Source organism: Trachinotus anak, unplaced genomic scaffold (assembly GCF_046630095.1).
Source record: "Trachinotus anak isolate AG129_WGS33_773 ecotype Australia unplaced genomic scaffold, CSIRO_AGI_Tana_v1 ptg000002l, whole genome shotgun sequence".
Lineage (NCBI taxonomy): Eukaryota > Metazoa > Chordata > Actinopteri > Carangiformes > Carangidae > Trachinotus > Trachinotus anak.
The window spans coordinates 9,271,418-9,286,877 of NW_027273853.1; the positions used below are offsets into that span (position 1 = coordinate 9,271,418).

Here is a 15,460-nt window from a genome sequence, read left to right on the forward strand (position 1 = left end):
CCTACACACTATAGCCTGATAATAATATAAAATAAAAATCTATTAATGATTTCAGCTGATAGCAGTTTCATTTATGAATGCATACCATCGACAAATATTTTTTACATTAGTCATTGCATTAGTTTTTTGATATTTACAGGCCGAGACTTTTTGCAAATAAACTTGCCACTACTGTATTTTTGTGGCATCTCTGTATTGCAGTTTTTTGCCTTATCAGCTGATATATTCAATAACCTGAATATATCTGCAATAAGCTATTAGTGGCCCTTATATCAGCGTTGGCTGAGTACAGCTCTACTATGTCTTTTGAACAGTGAATTTCCAACGCCATAAGCTCTATGCTTCTGCTATCCCTATATGGGAATGGGACAATGGCCATGTTGAGTCAAGAAAATGGTGACAAAATCTTACACTGTGGAGGGAACTTGGTATAGATTACAGTGCACCTTTTAGTCTTCAGTCATCAGTCAGTGTATATGGCTGAGATGTGAGGAGCATGTGCAGCTGTAACTAATTAACAGTGTGAAAGTTTCTGCCTAATAGAGCCTAAGCTGTGTTTATGCCGTCCTCATTACCCGCTCTGCACACAGTCTCCTCACCCTGAGGTGTCTGAACCCAGGGCTTCCACTCTTGAAAGCAGATACCTAGCCAAACTCCTTGCCAGTTCCTGGGTTTTGATAGCCACCAATTTTAGCCCCCTGTCATCTGAAGTTGATGTTCATGTTTTTGCTGATAGGTAACGAGGCATGCAGCAAGAGATGAAACTGGATACCTGAGATCCAGAGGGCAGGGTTCCTTGGAATTGCCTCCCGTCCCACGCCTACCTCGGATTATCATTTCAGTCCTTGATCAGGCCTTTCCCTTTTTTAGTAGACGGTGTCGTCCAAAATCCAGGCCAGGGGATATTGCAGGGGGATCAGTTCACAGGACAACCACACATGTGTTATAAATCAAGGGTGACTTCAAAGGTCTCAAAGTTGAATTTTTATCACTAACTTTATGCTCATGTGATTCTGCTCTCAGACACTACTGTCTTGGCATTTGGTTGCATAGTCACCACCAGGCTGACTGAGTTCCTGTTGACTTCTATCTGTATCAGTTTATGTTTGAGCTGTCTTCATTCTTAAAGTGCTGAACCTCAACCACAACACTTTCACACAACATTAAAAAAATACACAGGATTTGATATATCTATAGTATCCCCACTGGAGCTGAAACTATTATTCAATTCACTGAGTAGTTGATTTACAGAAACTTAATCAGCATCTATTTTGAATAATCTATTTATCAGTAAAGTGATTAATCAGAAAAACATGTGGAACATTCTGTGGTTCCAGCTTCTCAATTGTGAGGATTTGCTGCTTTTCCAGATTTCATATCATTGTAAACTGGGTTTGGCTTTGGCTTTTAAACAGGCTGAAAACATAAGTAACTGAATATGTCGCTCTAGGATGCAAACATTTTCACTATTTTTGGACATTTTACATTTTTATAGAGAACCAAAGTAACAATGCCCAGTGTAGCGCGTTCCAGGGTTTTACTGTCAATATTCAAATTGGCATCTAATACAGCAGTTGCTATTATACATTGAAACCTTTGTGATTTAAAATAAACCCAAAACAATTACTCTAATCTATTTGTGATCTCTAAAACAGCAAACAGCAAACAATCCTCTTAGTCCCGCTGTTATTACGGACATGTCTGACCTGGCTGCGACCTCTTGACTGAGTCCTGGACTCACCTCTTCTCTTGAGGCGAGACGTTTAGCCCATGAACATCTGGCCTTATGGCAAATAGTGTTCAATAAAGGTCAATACAACAGATAAATATTGAATAAACAATATTAGATTGTTTATCAAAGAACTACTGTCTTTACCTAAACATATGAGGCGTGTCACGACATACTGTGGAGAGAGGCTCTCTTCCAAGGCTGTTTTTTGGCTCTCTACAGACTAAACAATTAATCATCAATAAATATTAAAATAATTAAGAGATTAATCATTAATTCAAATATTTGTTGGATAGACACTTGACTGATCAGAGCTACAGTCAAAAACATACTCCTGGAATTTAATAAGTTCTATAGTTGGCTACAATTTGTTGATATCAATTCTACACCACCAAATATTAATACAAAGCCACGAGGTAGATGTTCCCAGCTCCATTTAACAATGCATGAATTGGATTGATGGCTTTGCTGGATTGAAAAAGCCTGTTCAGCAACCCACCTGTACCAAAAACAACCAAGACCAAAATCACCTGGTGATGTTGCTGGCTGTTAAATGTCCCATGTACAAGTTGAGACGGAGAAGCTGAGAAAAGGTAATTATTACAGTTTCTGCTGACACTAATGTTTTCTTTTTGTCATACACAGTACACTGTTGTTCTGACGGTAGATTTCTTTGCTTTACATCCCGACTGGTTTCTCTTGAAGACTCGACAGCCAAATCATCAAAAAACATTCTGCCTGTAAAAATAATTTCAAGAATCATTTAATGTAAGTGCAGGTTTTTCTTTTTCTGATTATTTTCTTTATAGGAACAGCCATATTTACACTGGCACTTACAAGGCCTCACTTGTTCTTAAGCTCAGTTTACTCAGTGTTAACGCCAACATTTTCCTTTTTTATACCTCACCTGCCATGCCACAACATGTTACAGTGAGCTCTACAACGTAAACAGACTGTTGAACTGTCATATTAGGTCAGGCCACAGCCAGTGCTGACCATCTGGACTGCAAGTGTTGCCATGTGTCTGATAGCATTTCTCAATTCCTTGTGTTCCTTGAAATCCTCTAACTTGTACCTGTTCATTAATCAATCTTTCATTAACTCCTCATGTTCACAAACAAGGCGATTCAAAGTACAGGGGCTGATTTTCCTCCGTGTTTTTCTGAATTAATCTGTGTAGCTAACTTAAATTTTAACATGAGGATTCCTCATGCAGCTGCTGGTTAACTGGTTTTCAGATAATGACAGCACATGGTGACTTGAACTAACTATGGAGGATGCTGTTGCCATCTTAGTGGTTATGTATTCATACAGGACTTTTCTCCGCTCACAAACTATTTAATGCAACAGTTACCTTCCATAAGTGCGCTTCATTTGAGTCAACATATAAAGAAAAGAACTAAGAAGCTTTTATGAATATTCCCAATATAGCCTTACTGTGTTTAATATTTAACTTGCAACCTATATTTCTCTGAAGAGATCATGTGCTTCAACTCCTGTACACATAGCCCAATAAGCTAGGCCTATAGATCCATATTAAGAATTTATACTTATGTTTGCGTCTGTATAGATGCTTTATTTTCAGCTTTCACCAGAGCTGTAATTGAATCCAGCTCAAAGAGCAACCCTCTGCTGTGGAACCTTAGAGACTCCTATAAATAAACAGGCAACGCTCCTTCAACACTTGCCTATATGGCACATGGAATGATTAGCTCATGGCAAGAGCCCTCTGATCTTACGGTGTGTAGCCACAACTATGTTCTGTCAGCTATGTGCATTGCTTAGCTTGTAGAGTGTGTCAAGAATGTGGTCTCTCAGGAATTCACAAAATTTGGTTAGCCTATACTGTACACAGGGTTTACATTCATTTGTTAATGAATGTTGCTGTATGAGGGTATTTTGTAAGAGCAGTTAGAAGACAAAACCTGCACGTAAAGGGAAATGTAGGAAGGTCAACATGGATGCACTGGTAGCTATTACTGTTGTATTAATTACTATACTGTTGCACAAATTACTGTGTATTACCATAAAATAACAGGATTGCTATGTACTGTCTTTGGAAACCCCTAAAATGATTCACTTAAAAGCAACAGTTTTAAGTTTTCTGAAGCAATATCTGACCACTAGGGAGCAGAAACACAACTCTGAAACGGTGCCATTAGCCAAAATGATGGAAGAAGTTTTCAGATCAGGTTCTTGTTCAGCATTCAAAGGGCTAAATAAGTAAAAGTACATAAATATTTTCAGCATAATGTAGCTAAAGTGTCAAAGTAAAAGCACTCATCTGGCAGTAAAGTGTTCCCTGTCAATTATTCTGTATTTTATATGACCTTATTAGATTGTTCATACTGATACATCAGTGTGTAAGCAGCATTTGTAGCTGCTCAGGGGGGAGCTGACAGATACAGGCCAACACGAGTATCCAATTTGACTCATATTTGGATGAATATTGTTCGATATGCACTCACCTTTTATTTCTACGTTTGTTTCCAACAACTCTAGAGAAGAACATCTGGGTTCTTCAGATCAGATGCTTGCTGTTCTTCAGTAGCCACCTGTCCTTTGGCGTTTGTATTGGGAATGTAGCAAACGCTTGTCTGAACTTTAATGGTTTTAGCCACTGGTGGACCGCAGAACTAAAACAAGGATCTTGACATGTCCAGAATAGGCTAGAAGAAGAAGAAGAACTGTAATTTTCTCCATGCCACCCTGAAGACCGTAGACAGAGCTGCACAGTCTATGGTCGTTACAGTACCTTTCATAGCAACCATGACGTCAAAATGTAGTTGGCTGCACGTTAGTGGGCGGGTTCGAAGGTTCGAACGCAGCCGTTTCTGTCAGCCGCCACAGTGCAAGCCCGTGGAATGTTAACGGTTAACCGTTAACCGTTAACCTGCCCAGTGTAACTCCAACAGCCGACAATGCCGGATTTCACGTTGATGTGCGGTGAAAGATGATATTGCGCTGTAAACTGAGTTCGCTGTTGCCTAATAGTTCCCCCCCCCCTCCTTATTCGGCTTCGTTTTTCTTTAATTGGGCGGTTAATAATAAGTTTGGCCACTTTTTGTACCGTCAGGGCGGATCCCACCTACCAAAAGTTAGGCTATGGCTCTTTGAGGCAGCTGAGGTAGGCTAAATTAAATCAAATTTACATTATCTCTGATGTCAATTTTAAATAAACGTTCATTAATAAGCTTTGAAATCGTAGGGGGAAAAACTACAACAGATAAGTTGTCTGAGTATAATAACATTTTTAAATTTTGCTCAGTATTATATTAATATAGTGATAATTAGCTTATCTGTACATCCACGGGTGTAATGCAAACAGGAACTGCGAATAGCGATTTTGGCGAGACGAAAAAAAAGGGCTCAATAGTTAGCATCAACAGTTAGCATTAAGCTAGCAGCGATGGTGGTGTTGGAGCGAAACCCTGCTGCAGAGACGGACTGGTCGTGTAAAGAAGGAAGGCTTACAACTGCTTCCAAACTGGCCCTGCGAGAAGAAGACGAAGTTGCCGGACTGCAGACAACCGAGCAGCGGAGTCATTTGTTGGGGAAGACCTGATGAAGCCCGATGTGGAAACGTCGTTTATGAACATTTGCCGCCATGAATGGGACAGCGGTCTTCAGAAACTGGCAGGTGAGACTTTCTCTCTCTCTCAAACCGTCTGGTTTCAGTGGACAAGACGTTGCTGGTTATTTGCTTGTGATGTGCAAATTGTAAGGTAGGCCTACTTTGTGTTACGTTATAGTAAGCGTTTGCCATGCCATACTGTCCACACGCTGTTTAGCGCTGTGTATAGGGCCTACCAGGGCTTTGGACAAATTTGTAACTCATCAAATTCACGTCTATTAATTGTCACACTTGTCACCTTGTGTTGTTCGTTTTAACCTGCAGTGGTATTGTAGTCCCTTGCTGGAATAGCTGCTTTGGGGTGAAGTTTAAAGATGTGCAGAATCAGCTCTAATAAGCGACCCTATAAATATAGATATATTTTCATATTCCATAGACAGGAGGGGTGTGTAAGCCATGTAATTGATACATGCATTGAGGCGTTGTTTTTTTGTTTGTTTGTTTTTTTTCCAATATATTTATTGATTTTTCTTATTTTCTACAGACACATGAACAATGCCAACAAAAACAACACACACACACACACAAAAAGGAAACCAAACACAGCTTAGGTAGACATACACAGACAGCAGTCCAGCGATGATGCATTTTGAAGTGAACTAATATGAATACTGGGCAGGGCCTCCCGTTACTCTCAACAGCCTCAGTTCTTTGTGGCTTGGACTGCACAATCTATTGGAAACATTACTTTGAGATTCTGGTCCATGATTACATCACACAATTTCTGCAGATTTGTCAGCACATACTAAACTTTTTATCTGAGAGGGCAGGAAACTTTGCAGATTACCCTTTGCACATTTATGCATTTTGTCATTTTCATTTGAGCATGAAATAAGATTTCCAAATGTCATCCAGCAGTTGAAAAACTCAAATATGCGGTCCCTGTGTGTGAGAGTATTAATAACTATTCTGAATAGTAATAGACATGCAACAAATTATTATTTTCCCTGATTAATTGATTACTTACTTAGTCAATAAAATGTTATAAAATAATGAAAAAAAAGCCATACTAGAGAACAAAGGCTTTCTAAAAAAACTCCTAAATTAAGTCTATAAAACTCAAATATTTACCCTTTTAATTAGAAAAGTGCATGACTAAGTTGCTCCCCACATTTTTGGAACATACTAGATTGTACACTCCTGCTTATCTAATATAATATGTAATAAAGTGTGGTGGCTGTCGTCTTAATAAATTTAGATCCATCTGAAAAGGTTGCTTCATGTAGTAGATGCATAGTGACCACGCCAGGGAGTTTTAAGTGACAGGGTAATTGAATTACATTCTGGCTGCAGCTCTAGTGTAGATGTTCTGGAAGTAGGCCCTCCGGCCATTATAGAAATTGTTTGATTTGTTTGCTTTGCTGGATTTTCTGACTCACAGGCTTGCAAAAACTTGTATTATCAAATTAATAAACTTGCCCGAGGAACATGCTGACATGACAAACTTTGTTGTATGGGCTTGCATATCCACAAAGTATTTTGTATAGGATATGAAGATGCTATATCACAAAGGTAATATTACCCTACCTCCACCTTTAAATTCCCTCTACATAAAACAAGACTTAACCAAATTGTGAGGATGAAAACCCAGAGGTCTGTGTTTCTGCAAAGTAGCAGAAATTCCAGTGGTCTGTCAAAAAGGAAAAAGTAATTAGAGCATTCAGAGGTAATGGTAGAGGTGTACATGACCCGATAAACATCTGATCATTATCAATTTAATACTAACTGGTTATCAGTTGAGTTATACAGAATAAAATGTAAAACTTATCAAAATATCAGCTTGTATAATGCTAATTCTCATCGTATGTTATCAGACTCTCAGCTGAGTTTCAGGAAATGTTAATAAATAATCGAACCCCTAGCCCTGATTGATTTTCTATGACAAGCAGGAAATCCCTCATGATGAGCATGGCAGGATCACAGGCAATGAGGGACAGGCACGTAGCAGAGGGAGCAAAGTTCAAAATAAATGGACTGTGATCTGATAGGGGTGGAAAATCACAGCCTTGTAACCTACCACATCTGAGATCCATCTTGGATTTATTGTAACTAAATTAGGGCTGCAGCTAACAATAATTTAGTTATTGCAAGGTAACATATCAAAATGTCTCGTTTCTCCCAAAACTCTCACTGAAGACCAAGAAGGACAGAAAATTCCCACATTTGAGAAGCTGTAACTAGCACATTTTTTATTGTTAGTGCTTGAAAACAACTGAGTGATTGACTAAATTATTCAGCATTTTAGCAGTAAAACCAGTGGAAACCTAAGTCTGTTATCTTAATTCTGGCGTAAAACATTTCTTTGAAGCAGCATCTGCTGATATATATGTTACATGCACAACAAATCTGTGACAACCATTGATGCAAACACAAATTTTAATTTGGATTGACAAACATGGATCTGCCCACAAACACCTGTCTCTAGTAAATGTAAGGGGCAGATTGCCGCCAATGATGGTATCACCCCCTGGGGTCTACAGTAGAACTATTATCAATTAATCATTTAATGCCATTACCTGGTTCATCTTTTTTTCATATTTGCAAATGTTTATTCCTTCCTTCCTCCCTTCCTCTCTTCCTTCCTTCCTTCCAACATTGGTCAGCCAAATGCCAAGTGACTGAGTTGGAGTTTCCCCATTGGCTGAGGGGCATTTACAGCCTGCAGCGTTGCCAACATTTGTCAACCCTTTTTTCAACAAATCTAGCGACTTTTTGGACCAACTTTGGCTACTTAGAAAAGGTGACCAATAATGCCCTTTCTTGTGTCTAATCTGTGAGTGGCAGAGAGGCAGTAGTTTGTTATCCAGACTATGCTGTGAGAGAGACTAAATTATATTGTGTCGTTTCTAACTTTCCCTCTGAGTGATCGTCTCACAAGTAAATATTACCAAAATCACAGCACGGTCTTTGTGTTTAATTAATGCATTTGGTGGTTTTGTCAGATGGCATCACAATCATAAAATCAGGATTATAGAAGCAACATCTTAGAAATAGCTTGGAAGTTAACATGTAGCCGTAATGGGTCGTCTTTCAGACACAATTTCACTATTTCTGAAACAGAAAGTGTCCCACAACAGAAACAGAAAAACATGTAAATCCGAATGGCTATATTGGGAATTTGGCTGTATTAAAATACTGTATATGTGAGCACAGAGAGTAGGAGAGAAGCAAACAGATAAAGAGCTGAAACCAGCTGACACTAGGCAGAATGCAGATACGACACAATGACAGCGCAACAGTTTTCAACTACATCCTCATACATACAACAAACTGTTCATTTACGAATTGAGAAAATCATTCATTGATAATGAAAATAGTAATTATTTGTAGCCCTAGTTTCTAGGAAATGTAGCACAGGTGCTAATGGTAGTTGAGGTTTCGCATTAACAGCAGACACATTAAATGTGAGCAATAATTTGTAAAATTAAACCAATAAATTGTTTATAATAAGCTCATGATTAACACTGGACAGCCCAAATGAGGTGACTGAAAAATGTAAGAACAAAGAAGACAATGTTAGTGAGAATGAGAAGTAATCTCTGTACAGATTGTCACAGCGCGTATAAAGAGTGCATTTCATAGAGAAATTTACTTGCAGTTACGAGACTAATATCTGCTTTTTTGTTTCTCTGTCATTTTGCCTGTGTTTAGAGGTTGTATATCAATCTGTACACTCTGAGAAAACACTCAGTAGTTTTACCTGAAGGCTAGAAGAGCCTGAGCACGTGTTCTTTATTGCTTCAACATATTCGAAATGCTGATGGGCTACAGATGACCGCTGTGTACGAATCAGGCCAGCTGCCCTTGCTGTACACTAAGGAGAAGGCCAAAAGTCAGGGGGTGAGCCGATGGGGAGGGGCAGGTTGTCTCCTATTACTGCAACGGCCGCCAGAACTCAACCAGCCTTGTTATTTCCTTTTGCCAATCCCTTTGCTTTCTGTCTAACTACACATCTGCTACACAGCCCCCTGCATACTCCACACCACTCCACAGTGTACCTGCCTGAGAAAAAAGTAGGAACACAGGTGTGTGCTTTTATCTGGTGTGTGTGCTGCCACTAGAAAAGAATGGCATTAAGTTAGGGATGTTATTGTTTATTCACCCAGTGGACACCCAACAGCGCCTGTTGCCAAATTTTTAAAGAAGTAATCATCCCTAAAACACTTAGGCCTATTGTTGATAATGTGCCTTTCATTTCTGGGGTTTTTCTAATATTTGATGGTATAATAAGCACAGGATTTCAACAGCTGGAATCAATTGCTGACTGGATGATGTTATGGCATACTTAGCAAAGAGGGAACAATTTGTTGATAAATTAATTAGTGAAACAGAAAATCAGTAACTATTAATAATCAGTTAATGGATGAAGTCATTTTTTAAAACCAAAAGAACAAATATGAGGATTTGCTGATTGAAGACCACTTGATTATGTTACATTCAACTTGGAGAAATTGTTATTGTGAGAAATTGTGAATTTTTTTTTTTGTTTACTATTTTCTGGCATTTTATAGATGAAATATTTAATTAAAAAAATACTTGGCTGATTGATTGATAATGCATCCAAATTTAGCTCTAATGAATTGTAATTGCACAAAAATGTAAGTTTAAACAAAAGCAATAACAGCTGTAATTAGAAGAGTGTGGGCACAGCCCAAAGACAACAACTGTATTTAGGAAAAATATATGTGATCAAAATAACACTTACAGTTTCTGAATTACAGTTACGACTCCCACATTACAGTTAGACTTCCTGCATTACAATTATTGATTTGTCTGATGGTTCTTCAGCATCTCTTTACTTTACATGTGTCCATTTAGTTGCTGGATGGCATCCAGTGCAGGCAGAATTATAAGCACAATAAAACTGACCAATTCAGTATCCACTTTTGTAGTAGATATTTAGCTATTTGAATAATATGCAAACCTCGCAATAATACACTGAAACTTGCACTGAAACAATCATAATTCCACTGTCGGAGATCAGAATTTTGTTCAATGTCAAATTCTGGCTGGGTTACTCTGATGGCTCAATTAAACTGCACAAAGATGAAAGGTTGCAGCTTACGCCATGGTTTTTCATTACTAGTTATGCAGTGTAATACGAGTGGATCATATAGCTCATATTTTATAGCTTTCCTCTGCCAAGGTACCAAAACTTGCTGAATGATTTGTTGCATCTTGGAATGATAACTGTCCTGTGAAAGTTTTTGTTACATAAGCAGTTACATGTTTTTTAAAGCCTGCTGTGCTGAGATTTAACAATATGATGGACGCTGCACCACAGTTCTATGGAATGTTTAGATATCACATCTATGTTTTAAAATCTGCTCTTGCCATGGAATAGAATTAAAGGAAATGGAGGCCAAATTTGCCCTAGTGTAGGACTATGTCAATAGGCCCATGTCTTTATTACAGTAAATTACAACATCAGATAGACCTGCTATTCTGTAGAGTAAATGTCCAGGATTTTGTCTCAGTGGCACTTGGGAAAAGGCAAACTGACTGTTCACAGTACCTACCTACCAGAACCTAGATCATTTACTAATACTTAACTCTTCACTGTCTTGCACAATCACAACAAATGCAAACTTTTGCAAAGTGTGAAAAAATAAATATCTCAGTGTCACAGTTTAACAAGAATATTTTTGTTGCGTTGTTGCCATTTTCTCATTCTCACAAGACACTCTTATTTTGAATAATTACAATAATACAAGTTATTTCATAACTACATACATATGTGTATATATATATATATATATATATATATATATATATATATATATAGTAAACAAAGTTAACAATTAAGTTGTCTAGAAACATTTCTTTAGAAAGATGTTTGTAAGGATGGTGTAGGAATTAAAGAAATGGCAGAACTGGTACACAAGAGGCATACAAAATACTTCACAAGGCTTGTTGTGGTTCTATCACGTTAAAAAAAAAGAGAGCAAAGACAAATTGAAAGTGACAGAAATGTCAAGAGCAATGGCAATAAACAAAGCACACAAGACTGATGGAAATCTAGTGAGAATTGTGCTGGAATTGAATCGAGCTTCAAATTACTTTTAAAAAGACAGAAACCATCATTAATAAGGTGATCATCATATTATTTTTAGTTCTGCACATAGTTTACCTAAAAAATAATTATAGATAGAGATACACATTTTTTGATGATTCCTGTTGCAAACATGAAAGTATTCACAAATCATAACCATTTTATTGTTCACAAAAGTAGTTGATTTGTATAAACAGTAGATATAAAAAAAACTTGTGTCTGACTGTGATCAACTCATCAGCAGAATTTAAAAGCTGTCTGTGGTGACGCTGATCACCTGCGGCTGCACCCTGTTTCTGTTACAGTTGAAGAGCCAGGCTGCCCTCCTGTGGCGATAGCGCTTAGACAGCAGCACATAGAGCACAGGATTGACACAGGGGTGCAGGTACTGGAGCACAGTACAGATAAAGTAGAACATCTCCCAAGCCTGTCCATGGCGATACAGCCCCAGGTACACACACAGCTCCAGCACATAACCAGGCAGCCAGCACACTGAGAAGGTAGCAGCAGCTAAGAACACCATGACAGAGGCTCTGCGCGTGTTCCTGGCGCTCGACACTGACATTACAGGGCTCTTGTGGAGGAAAAGAGCCAGACGGACATAGTTGAAGGCGATGACGAGCATTGGAACAAAGTAGTAAAGTACAAACTGGCTTAGGATCACTTGGTAGTGGTGCTCATGAATGGTTGGGAGGCAGAAGGTGAAGTTTGCCAGGTTTTGGCCCACACTCTCTTTGGTAGCAAACATTCGCAGCGGCAGACTGATGAAAAAGCTGAGGGCCCAGACCAGGACAAACATGAAGATGACCAGGTCCATGGTGGGTGGCTGGTATGGGTTAGTGATGATCATAGCGCGGGTCATGGACACAGCACATAGGGAATAGGTGCTAGCTGCCAGGCTGAAGGCCAGCAGGAACTGGTAGATCTTGCAGGAGGTGTCACCCAGAGGCCAGGAGTAGCTGACAGCAGAGTGCAGGGTGAAGGGGATGAGCAGGAGGGTGAGGAAGTCGGCCAGAGTCATGCTGAGTAAGAGGATGTCAAGGCAGTTCTTACGCAATGTGTTGTACTTGGCAAACAGAGAGAAGACCAGCAAATTGGCACAGAGCCCAATGCCCAGGATCACTCCACAGGTACAGGCAAAGATCAGCCCATAGGTATTGGGAACTGCCATATTGTCACTGGCCTGACGTCACCTTTAAAAAATAAATAAATACATAGTGATAATAATAATTCATCTTTTGTGTTTTGGATTTGTCACACAGATGATTTACTATGCAACTATTTTTGTAATCAATTGTTTGTTACTGTAATTTTTCCAGCAAAAAACCCAGCTAATGGGCTTTTTTTTCCTTTTACAATTTTTTTGACAAAACAACTGATTAATCTGGAAAATAATTAGCAGATTAATCAAAAATTAACATGATTGTTACTCCTAGGGTAAGAGTAAAGCTATATTTTAAATTGCCAAATAAAATTAAAAAAAAACACGAGGTCTCCAAAATAGAGGCACATAGCAACAATGTACTGTCTGCATAGGAACAAAATGTATTTTGATTAATATTGTGAGACATAACTGACAGTTCATAGCATTTTAAATTGGTGCCAGATCCATCATTTTCACAAACTTACCATTGTCTTTCCTCAAAGCAGTATCTTCCAGGTCCTGTTTGTGAGTGAAATATCCTCATAATTTAAACTGTAGTAGTCTCTTTTACTGGTGTCCATCCTGTTAAACTGGACTGAAGAAGGGAGAGGTGGCAGCCTCTCAGGACTCATTACAAAGTATGATTACTGAATGTGGAGGGAAGAAAGGCAAACATCACTTGGGACAAATTGATTCTGGTTGACTAGGTTTAAAGAGGAACGGCCTCTGACCATCTGCTGAAAAAACAGTGGCGAACTATACATGCCTGTTTTGTTATTGTGAGGATATATGTGTATTTTTAGTTTTTTAGTTACTGTTTTTACAGTAACAGCTACATCTGACATTTTTAACTTTGAGCCTGTTGATCTAACTTTTCTGTACTAGCTCAGTGTTTTTGTGATGGTGACGTTTAGAAATACTTCCCTGGCTGAGCCTGTTGCTCTTTGTTAAAACTTGCACTGACCTTTCCTGACCTGTTACAGTCATTGTAAATCCCCCATGTCTCCTGATGGAGATGGTTTTTGGAATTTACATTGTATAAATTATATTTAAAGATCAGCACCCCTAACCACCATAAGATGGTCACTCTCCACAGAAAAAAGTGCAGTCCATTGATTACGTTCCTCCCCTTCTCTGAAGATATTGTCTCTTTCCATTGTTTGATTGATTTCTTTAGCGTGAGCTGCAAGCTCCTGACAGCAGCTTTATCAGCTTTCCGCAGCATTTATGACTCTGTGTCAGCTAATGGCCCATGGTGTACACTACTGCTCTTAGCACAGGATATAGCTGATGCTGATGCATTTGCTATCCCTTCCATTACCAGTTTCTGTGCCGTTCAGTATGCAGCTGTTAAAAATGCCACATGTTCTCAAGTGGGACATTAACAGCTTCACTGTGCTCTCTTCATGCTGAAAAGTCAACAAAAATATTGATGTTTTTACTGTTTAAACCTAAAACCTTTGCATTAATTTTAAAAAGATTGACTCTTGCTTTTATTTCTTTTCTCTCATCAGAAAAACCCTCGTCTATAGCAAGGTTAAACCTCATGAAAACTGAACAGAGGCCAAGGACTTGCTTAAATACACTTCAGCACCACAAATACTTACTGTCAGGCCAATATTCATTACATCACCCCTGTTGCCCTTTTTCTACCTTTTTCCATCCTTAGCCTCCCTGATTCTTAATTAAGAGGCAGGTAGCATGCATACAGGTCTACTCCTTATCCAACTTAGGGTTTTAGGGATAAAACGCGTAACTGACCATGTTGCAGATTAATCTGCTTTACAGTCATTGTTGTTGCATTGCTTTGTAGTGTATAATTTTATGCACAATAAAGCTGAAATAATTAATTGATTAATTGATTAGTTGAGCAACAAAAAAAAATAGCCTACTGTTTTTAATACTTTGTTAAAAACTCACTCTCCAAGCAAAAATGCCAAACATTTGCTGGTTCCAACGTGTGAAATGGAAGGACTTGCTTCTTTTCACATTTTCTGGTTGTCTGTCTTTCCTATTCTTGTGAACATGATATCTCAGGAACACCTGAGGGGAATTTCATTACATCTTGCACAAACGTCCACTTGGACTCAAGGATTAACAGATTAGAGTTTCTTGGTCAAAGGTCAAAGGTTGCTGTGACCTCACAAAACACAAAAGTTTTTGACCATAAATCAAGAATTAATGTGCTAATTATGGCATAATTTGATATTAATGTCTAAAAGGATTCAATGATGAACTGACTAAATTTTATATCCAAAAGGTCAAAGGTCAGCTTCACTGTGACATCATGATGTTCTGCAAAAACAATTTTCTGGCCATTATTCAACACTGTAACTCAGCAACAGAGAGGGAGATTATGACCATATTTCACATTCGGTTAGATACTGAATTGGTGATACTAATCGTGGGTGTCCACCTTGAAACTATGGTGATTGTATTGCTCCTGGACAGACATGGATGTGAATTACACCTTGACTGGTTGGCAGTAGCATACAACCACTTGGCAGTAATTCTAGTTTTGATTGATTAATAGTTTTAACCCTTGTCCCCTCCATATCAACTTTTGGAAATATAATAGATAACTATATTGCAGATTTACCTGCTTTGCAATCACTCTATTGTGATGTGTAGTTCATAATTTTATGCATGTTAAGAACTAACAGAGAGCTAGTATTTTACCAAACTACTGTTTTGTCTCAAGGAGGGCTGAGAGGCTCAGTTATACCTGAGACAGCCAGTGCTCAAAATATACTTGATCGAGATAAACAGGACTTATCACAAATGATAAATTAAGACATTACATTATTTTGATAGACGCTTTTGTCCAAGCAGCAGGAGCTGGAGATTGAACCATCAGTCCTAACATTAATGACTGATCCTCCTAACCAACTGAGCTATGTA

The 15,460-nt window shown here is 38.5% G+C and overlaps 2 protein-coding genes across 3 annotated transcripts in view; one reads left to right on the forward strand and one right to left on the reverse strand.

Annotated features, from left to right (window-relative positions):
- Positions 1-4,617: 4,617 nt before the first annotated feature.
- Positions 4,618-15,460, forward strand: part of ldhbb (lactate dehydrogenase Bb) — a 58,367-nt gene continuing 47,524 nt past the window's right edge. For both annotated transcript variants that reach the window (XM_071494567.1, XM_071494577.1), the window contains exon 1: positions 4,618-5,369. The gene's annotated coding sequence lies outside the window, so the exon portion shown is untranslated. The remainder of the gene's footprint in view (positions 5,370-15,460) is intronic.
- LOC139630825 (galanin receptor 2a) lies at positions 5,382-15,382 on the reverse strand. Its single transcript, XM_071494589.1, has one exon. The coding sequence runs from the start codon at positions 12,584-12,586 to the stop codon at positions 11,663-11,665; it is 924 nt and encodes a 307-aa protein (XP_071350690.1). The 5' UTR covers positions 12,587-15,382; the 3' UTR covers positions 5,382-11,662.